Source organism: Sitophilus oryzae, unplaced genomic scaffold (assembly GCF_002938485.1).
Source record: "Sitophilus oryzae breed Bouriz unplaced genomic scaffold, Soryzae_2.0 scaffold_1193_pilon_pilon, whole genome shotgun sequence".
NCBI lineage: Eukaryota > Metazoa > Arthropoda > Insecta > Coleoptera > Curculionidae > Sitophilus > Sitophilus oryzae.
Genome location: NW_022145830.1, coordinates 79,936 through 89,183, shown reverse-complemented (window position 1 = coordinate 89,183; position 9,248 = coordinate 79,936). Strand labels below are relative to the sequence as shown.

At 31.8% G+C, this 9,248-nt stretch overlaps 1 protein-coding gene across 1 annotated transcript in view; it reads right to left on the bottom strand.

Annotated features, from left to right (window-relative positions):
- Positions 1-450: 450 nt before the first annotated feature.
- Positions 451-9,248, bottom strand: part of LOC115891740 (engulfment and cell motility protein 1) — a 14,591-nt gene continuing 5,793 nt past the window's right edge. Inside the window, exons 8-9 of the mRNA XM_030912281.1 lie at positions 1,568-1,822; positions 451-1,306 (exon numbers count right to left, since the gene is read on the bottom strand). Coding sequence (XP_030768141.1) covers positions 1,059-1,306; positions 1,568-1,822 — 503 coding nt within the window. The 3' untranslated portion in view covers positions 451-1,058. The remainder of the gene's footprint in view (positions 1,307-1,567; positions 1,823-9,248) is intronic.

Sequence of the window (9,248 nt, the reverse complement as noted above, 5' to 3'; positions counted from 1 at the left end):
AAAATAAAAAAGTTCAAGTAAATTATCGCCAACAATGAACTCATAACAAGATTAAAAGTACTAAACTTAGAATACCTTCTTATCCTAAAGATCCTACATAAAAAAGATCATACTCATCCAGTCTTTCAATAATTTTAGAGATTACAAAAGTTATTTCAAAAATATCTACACGTTGTTGCCTATTTTATTAGTTTATAACAAAACTGTGTATCAAAAAACAACTTGCTTTTATAAAGAAAAATATTATTTAATATAATAAACAATGGTCAGTATTGGGAATATTATACAGAGCCCACACAAAAAAGTGTTCTGTTATTTTTTGTTGTCAGATATGTAAAATTTACTAAAGGAGTTAATTATTGCTTCTCTAAAAACCAAAAATTATGAATATCATCATAGTTGCGTGAATTTGTCGATCTGCCAAATTTGTTACTTCATATTGAAAAAAAATTTTTGAGAAACGCCACTAAAATTTTTGAAATAAGTTGTTTGATAAAGTTGTTTAGTTTTTTCCACCAATAAAATTTAGCAGTCTACAATAATTTCTTTTTTTTTGTCAGTATTTCGATTGTGATCAGTCCATGTCAATGTTAAATCTTCCATCAGTCCATGTTAATGTTAATAAATGTCAAATTTGACAGGTAGGTACACCAAGTCGCGTATATATGACAGTACCTATACTTAATTTTTGATTTTTGGGGAAACAAAAACTACAATATTTAACATCACCTGTCTATAACAATAAAAAATCCCACTATATACAGCCTTGTTAATGTTGACTTTAATAATATAACATAATTTTACCTGTTATTAGAACTTTGCATATATACAGAGTTCAGATGAAGCTTCATATTGAGAGTCCTGCTTGAAATTTTAAAGTTATTTTAGCCCTGTTTTAATATACTTACAATATGAAACTGAGAAATACGTTTTAAATTTAGGCTCAATTATACAGAGTGTTTCGATAAAGCTCTTTCTGAGATTTAAAATTAATTTTAACACTATTTTAAACGAAACACCCCGTATTTTTATATAAATGTCAAACCAACGATCTCTTACTACTTTAAATCGTAACAAAAAAGAAAGTGTGGCGGATCAGGTGGAATTGGTGGAGGATCTTGAGGAATGGCCACTCCCTCGGCATCCAACAGGCGCAGTTTGATTTCCATACTCAGCAACGTATCCAGATCTTTCTCAGTCTCTTTGCTGGTCATTCTTTGACCAAGTAAAGCGTTAATACCGTCAGTCCAATAAGCCAAAGTTAATTCGTCTGGCGCTACGCAGTCCAAACTTTGTAAGTCTACTCCTAAATGAAAAAAAAACAATCATGTAACATTTAAAAATACGACTGTTGACTGATTTTTTCTAAATTGTTTTTACCATGTTTAAAAAATAGAAGAGCAACAAATTTTATTAATTCATTACACATTACATATTTAAAACAAACGGATTATGTTTAAAACTTGTGTTTTAAACATAATCCTTTCTTTGGAGTTCAAAAAGTGTTTAAAACAATAAAAACTGTTTTAAGTCTAAGAATACATGATTGTTTAAAAATAAAAGTTACCTTCAAGCGCCAAGGAAAAAGCTAGCTGCGTATGCGATGCCTTCCGTCCGCGCATATGGGGACAGTCCCTGCCAACCAGCAAAGCCCTAATATCGCTAACGGCCAACTTAGATGGCAGCTCTTCAGCCGATGGTGCCGATTTCTCGTCGCAATCGCCATAGTGCAAGACTTTGTGATTGGGCGACAACCGCATAAACCAAAACTTATCTTTAATCCTTTGGCCGCGAGGAGAGTACTTGGTAAAACGCGTACCTGCTTCGAATAAGTAAATAGTAACATATAGATAAAACAATAAAAGTTGCCGTGCACGTCATCAAAGAGTCGATAACTATTACCAAATTAAATATCTAATAAATAAAAGTTAGTTTGAAACTGAACGCACTTTTCCTTTTTCTTGTAATCTTACATCTTATAAAAAAGACATGTTGACAAAGATTCATGTTGGTAGTCATGGCAATGTTGCCAATTTTCAGGGAGATATTTTTAATTGCAAATCTAATAGTCTAAAGAGCTAGCAACGTTTTTGAGAATGTATTTTAAGAAAGCTGACTCTTTAATATATCTTTTGCTATGCTCTCTGGAACAGCGTGCGAGTTGTCTGGCTGCCGATAGACGTTGATTCTGTGGATGACACCTATTATCTGGGTCTTTTGTCTTATCCACTCTATTCTTTTACGGCCGTTGAGCGTTGTGCGACCTGCAGTATTCTTATAATGTCCGTTTTAAGTGTCCAGGTTTCACATGCATGACTGGTAGTACACATTGGTCGAATGTTTTGTTCCTTAGATAAAGTAGCATTCAAGACTTGAATATGATTGAGTTTCTTCCATAAGTACTCCAAGTTAACTTTGTAATGATTTGAGATTAAATATATGCGTATTGTTTAGTTAAAACTGCGATTTTCATTCCAATAAAATGTCAAAGCCATTAAATAGTAGGAATTAGCAACTTGTCTCGTCTCTACTCAATTATTTTGAACAGAAGAGAGATCATGGCGAACCCAATCTGCGATTAAACTGTGTTAGAAAGGTAAAAATTTATATTGTTAATTAAATTCCGCGGCTTTTACAGAAAATACATACATCTTTCAGTATGCTATTAGAGCAGAATTAAATTTTAAGCAATTAATGCCCACTTGCACTGTTTGTATAAACTTTGTTTAAAGGATAAACAATGATTAACTATAATAAAATATCATATAATTAATCACTGTTTAGCCTTTAAACAAAGTTTATACAAACGGTGCAAGTGGGCATAAAACTTTACATTCTTCAGCTTTCTTTATTCAGGAAACTTGAGAATAGTTAGTAGAAACTAAACTGAATAGAATGACATTTCATATGTCAACTTTTGACATTTTCGCATATAGTTTATTTGAAATTCTAACATGCGGTTCATAACAACTTGACTCGAAATATCAAACGTGTGGTACCAATTATTTGTAAAAAAAGATTTTTCCAATATGCTAATGAGCCACCCTCGTTGAGATATGATTAAAAATACGATTTGGGCATCTTTTAACCGGCTAGGACAAGACACGAAAAACATTAGACAATCAGAACTAATCTTCCCAGGCTCCTTGATTAAGAATTAGTGTTTTTAGCACATCCATGGCACTCTAGGTTGAAATTTAAATACGATTTTTTTTAAAGCGAAAATGTCAAAGTTCACATATGATATGTCATTCTATTCAGAGTGTCATTTTCTATCGAATAAAGTAAAAAAATACCCAGGGTGCCGTTTAAAAATCAAAAGTTGGAGTCATTTCCAGTGAAACAGGAAGTGATCAAAAAGAATTGAATTCATCAATCAGTCCTAATTTATGTCATATACTAACATACCAAATCCCGCTTTTTTATCTGAAAAAAATAAAAGTTATAGGGGTGAGCCACTTTCGAGACGCACCCGGTATATTGTGTGTAAAACTTAAGTGAAAATTTTATTTGATACTTGATGACGTGCACGCCAAGTTTTATTGGTATCCCTATATATTTAAAGGGTTTCTTTAATTATTTACCTTCTATTAAAAACGCTAAACGCTGCTGTTTAATTAGACCCATTATTTCAGGAGTAATAAGCTCGCGAAGTTCGACAACTGGTTTAGCATGACTCTCCCATTCCTCTCTACTATTTCTATAAAAATAAACAATAAAAAATCAGTAAAAATATGATTTGATAAAAAATCCATAATAACCTCTCAAGCTGCCACAACTGAGTTATCTCAGAATAAGTTAAAGACTGAAGCTTAGCTTTCAATTGGTCTAAGGAAGGAGGAGATACATCCAAAGCTCTACTAATTTGCTCCCTAACAACACTTGCCACCTATTACATAAAAATACTGGATAATCAAAATTCTTTGAATTAGGTGAGGCGTTAAAATATTTTATTTGACCTAGACCTTAGATCAGCCTACTTGATAGCGGCAACTGACAAGCATGATCATTTGTTTTACTTATCACTATTATTGTTTGATTCACAGGTCACAAATTACCTATAACAGATGCGAAAGAAAGCGACTGCATCGGAAACCGCTCGGCAAACCCGACACGCCTATTGAGTGGTGTAAATACACCAGTCGTTTAGTCCGGAAACCTATGCTGTGTCGTATTCGCTTGCTGGAATGACATAGTGCGTGGTTATATGTTTCTTTTAAAAACGCGTGTAGGATTTTTTGTTGAACTTTTGAACTGTTATTTCTAAGTTTTGGTAATTTGTATATCTTATTTAAAATGGGATGCAAATGTGTTTATTTATAAGGAAAAAAAAGATATTTATAGTATAAAAAATTAATTTATTTAACAAAATTTAATTAAAAATGTTACAAAATAGTTACCTTTCTATTGGTTCTATCGGACTTTTTTCGACTATATAAATCTTTATTTGTAAACTTTAATACATCAAATATTTTCAATCTAATTAATCATTTAATGATGTAAATAAGAGGAAATTTCTCACATGGGTGGTCAAATTTTATAGTTTTCATTATATCAAACAGCCTCTGAGAAATGTTTTCAACTCAAAATGCCTTTAATTATGTTTGACTACATCATTAAAAAGGGTCTTCAAATACATCAATGTGATATTTGTCTAAAATTTGCAAAAAAATCCGAATCTCTGGATAACTCGAAATTATTTACCCATTTAAAAGCCTTTGATCATGAAAGTGGAAAAATTTGTTCATTTTATTTACAGGCTGGAAAAATTATTTATATTAAATTTTGATGAGTTTTGCACTGAAGAAAATATTCAGAGGCTGTTTGATATAATGAAAACTATAGAATTTGACCACCCATGTGAGAAATTTCCTCTTATTTACATCATTAAATTATTTATTAGATTGAAAATATTTTATGCATTAAAGTTTACAAAAAATAAAGATTTATATAGCCGAAAAAAGTCCGATAGAACCAATAGAAATGTAACTATTTTGTCACATCTTTAATTACATTTTGTTAAATAAATTAATTTTTTATACTATAAATATCATTTTTTTTCCTAATCTCCTACGAGCTGATATAATATGACGAGCAATCTATTAAATTACTGTGAGATTATACAGAAAAGTCCACAGACTTCGAGACATAGGAAAATCAAGTCCATTTAGCGTTTGTCCAAATTTTGACAAGTTTTCAAAAATGACAGTTTTGTTTAGACTGACGTTTAATTTCACCTGACTTCTCAGTGAATGATTTCTTTTTAGTGGGTATATAAAATCTAAAATTTACGGCCATGAAGAAATTCAAAACTTGGAGCAGTTAAGGCAGAAAATATTTAATGCCTTTGACACTGTCACCCCTGATATGTTATCCAATGTGAGGAGGGGATTTTATGATCGTTTGGGTTATTGTTCAATGCAAGAGGGAGGCACTTTTGAACAATTTTTGTAATTTTTTAAATTTCATTATCCTGTTTTTTTACCGTTTACTCATTACCTACCTTGACGAACATGGGAAAACGAAGGTCCTTTTCAGGACCACAAATATTTTGATTGAGAAAATTGGTTGTTAATATAATACCAATTTAAAACTGTTTTAGTAGTTTTAATACACACTATGATATAAAATTTATTATTATTATAATATACATTATTAATACTATTGTTCATTCGAAATGGCATTAAGGCCCAATTGCAACAATGATTTAAATTTTTCTTAAAGATAAGTAGAGCTTAGAATGAGCTGTATTTATATTTACTTTAATATTCACCTTAAATGAGGGAATTTGACTGATACAATTTTTGAATTTGAATTGTTTTTAATGATACTAATAATTTTAGTTCAATTTTTAATAAAATTCATTTAATATTAATAGAAATCGAAGAGATTTGAAACCTCTTTTAGCGATTTATAACATTCTCAAATGAATTACAGGTGCCCTTATTTTCTATGAAAATCACACAGCTTTTTTCATAGTCGCTGCAGTTCCTATAGCTATAAAAAACTAATTTTTTAAGGTGTGAAAATTGCGACACACGCTAAATGGACTTGATTTTTCGTATGTCTCGAGGTCTGTGGACCTTTTTGTATGCCTCGATAACATATTGGTGCAGATTATTTTCACCCAAACAAATAATAACCCAAACTATACATTGATGCGGATTGTCTATGAACTCTTTCTGAAGGTCACAGAAACCTGAACGCGTAATTGGGTGTTCTTTCGCATCTGTTATAGGTAATTTGTGCACACGTTTTTATAGGCTTGGAGCATTCTTCGCCGGTGCTGCCACCATCGGAGAATACTGTAAACAGCCGACTAAACAAATACACGGGTTTAAATAGCTAGTACACAAAAAAATTGTTATAATATTATTTGATAAGTACAGGCAGTCCTCGATTTACGTCGTTTCGTGTTACGTCGTCGTTTCGAGTTACGTCGAACAAATTTTTGTCACTATTCCTCAAAGTTACGTCCCACTGTTTCGAGTTACGTCATTTTTTGAAAAGAACGATCCAAATTTTAAAAGAAGTTTGGACATAAACAATAAAATTTTAGCAACATACAAGCAGGGTTGACAGATCCTCATAATGAAAAAGCGGGACAGTGTTGACCATTACTTAATTAGCAACTATTACGACTTTTGACGATACCCACAATAAAAGTTCCAACCAAAAAAAATAAATATATACTTTCTAAATATGTCTACTTTACTCTCTGGTATTTCTGTAGTTATCATATTAGTATATACGTCGTACAAAATAAAAACCGTTGCGGGCTATCGATTAGGCTAATAAATGTGTGCAGTGCTACGACTACACAAATATGGCCCTTATGAGACGTTTTCAATGAGTTTTAAATCTCCCACTCGATATTATGTTGGCAACGGCGAGGAAGCGGTTGCAGCGGTGCCACGTTTATTTGACATTTGCCAGAATTTTCTGAACGTTAGTTGAGGGTGCATCCACACTATCCTAAAAACGGCGTATCAGCGTAACGGCGTAATGACCTTGAATAGATTTCCAGTAATTCTATTGGCTGAAAAATTCATCTGTCAGAAATTTTATCTGTCAAATTCATCTGTCAAAAATTTCAGCCAATAGAATTTCTGGAAATCGATTCAAGGTCGTTACGCCGTTACGCCGATACGCCGTTTTTAGGATAGTGTGGATGCATCCTGAGAGCTGTGTCTCGTGTGTATTGAATCTTTTAAAACCTTTATCTATCGATCGAAAACTGTTGTTTTCAGAATATTTTGTGTAGTAGTTGTTAGTTTTTTCTTTGTTGATTTGATTACAATCTGGCAACAATGCTGTCTACAATCAACGCACGTGCTCGATGACATGCAATGGTTTTTATTTTGTACGACGTATATGTATTATATTTACTGTTATATGGATAGTTAAAAATACTTTTTTGATTAGATAATGAAAAAACGGGACTGTAAAAATTCTTGCCCTAATTTGTTTTTCATAAAAAAAATACTGTTTTTATATTTTTGCTTTTTTTTCTCATACCTCAATTATTTAAAAATACAATAATATTAATATATACAAACGCACATCTCTTTGTTTTATCGTATTTTTATCTTACAAAAGTACCTAACTTCTCCATTTTCTATAGGATCTTATGACAAAATAAGATTCGATTAGCTTCGTTTCGACTTAAGGCGCTATTTTGAAGAACCTAACCTGCCGTAAGTACGAGGACTGCCTGTATTAGTAAGTGCAGTTTGTGAAAATTCTAAAAAAAATAAATCTTCATGTCTTCCGAAAATCTAATATGTATTATAATTTATTATTCAGAACAACGCAATTATGTTCTCCTCTTCGTGCTAATATTTTTTCGGCAATCATTTGAAATTATCACAACATAACGCGTCGCCCAATTTGGGTTCTTTTTCGCTTTAATTTTACTACCGAAATAGTGTTACATCACACAACTTTTGTAACTGAGAATTTTATACTTTCAATAACTGTACTAATAAAAACTAAAATACTTAAATATATGACAACCAGGACTGCCTGAAATGTAGAGCCGGAAAGTTCCGATTTCTGCCGTGCCGGGCGCTGCTGTCGAAATTTTAAAAATCGATTGAAATGCACCAAGCCTATACAAAATAGTGTGTGCTAGCTGTGAAATATTATTTGAGGACACAATTGTCAGGAATATGGGTTACATAAAAATATGACAGATTTTTTAACAACAGTTTGAAATAGTACAAATCTTATAGTTTAAGGTAATATAGATCTAACTTAAATATAGATAGTATTCCACCACCTAATCTAATTACAAAATATTTAGCACACATGGGACAATTAAAAAGACATGTTATCTTACTTTTCCAAAATCTTCTGCTGTAGCCCTCATTTCCTTCCAAGTTTTATTCAACAAAACTATACAGATACAATAACATTCTTCAAAAGGATGATCATGAGTAAAGAACAAAGGCTGATAAGTATCACATTGCTCTGAAGGTGCTTCTCCAATTTTTAACAGCTCACAAAGTATTCTTACCAACTCTACACTAGCCCTACCGAAAGGACACTCATGTTCATCTGCCCGACAGCTATTCTCTAGAACTAGCTTAGTGTAGTTTTCTGAATGATTTCGAGCAAAATAGATCATACAGTCTAAAGCCAAAAGACCTGTGAAATGAAATTAAAATAAATTTCAGTTAATAGAAAAGCAAAGTTTTAATTTAACCTGGAGGTGTCTCAGTAAAATCTAATGCTGGATTTATATCATTCTTAAAACCCAATTTTTTGTAATCTCTGGTAAAAGCCTGATTGCCTCTCAAATTTCCCGCGCCTTCACTATCAAAAGCAATCCGTCTCAATTCTTTGATTTTGTCATGGCCATCTTGATCCTACATTAAATAAACAGTTTAATAGGTATTGTTGTGTTAATGAAGTTTAGAGATATTTTACAAAATAAGCACAATACAGTACAGAGAAACAATAATGTATATTGTGATGACTATAGATTTAATTATAAGAAAAAAATATATAAAAACAAAATTGGTATTTGTTTAACAGTCGACAAAAAAAAAAGATTAAAAATACACACACCTGTTGATCCATTTTTGTTAACATTCTTTGTTCTAAAAGACCCAACATTAACGTTTGTAAAACATACAACTGATGTGCCATTTCAGCTCCACTGGAAGCTCCAGTTTGTAAAATATGGTTTTGAATAACAGTACGAAATTGCTTAGATGTAAGAGTCTGAGCTAAAATCATCACAG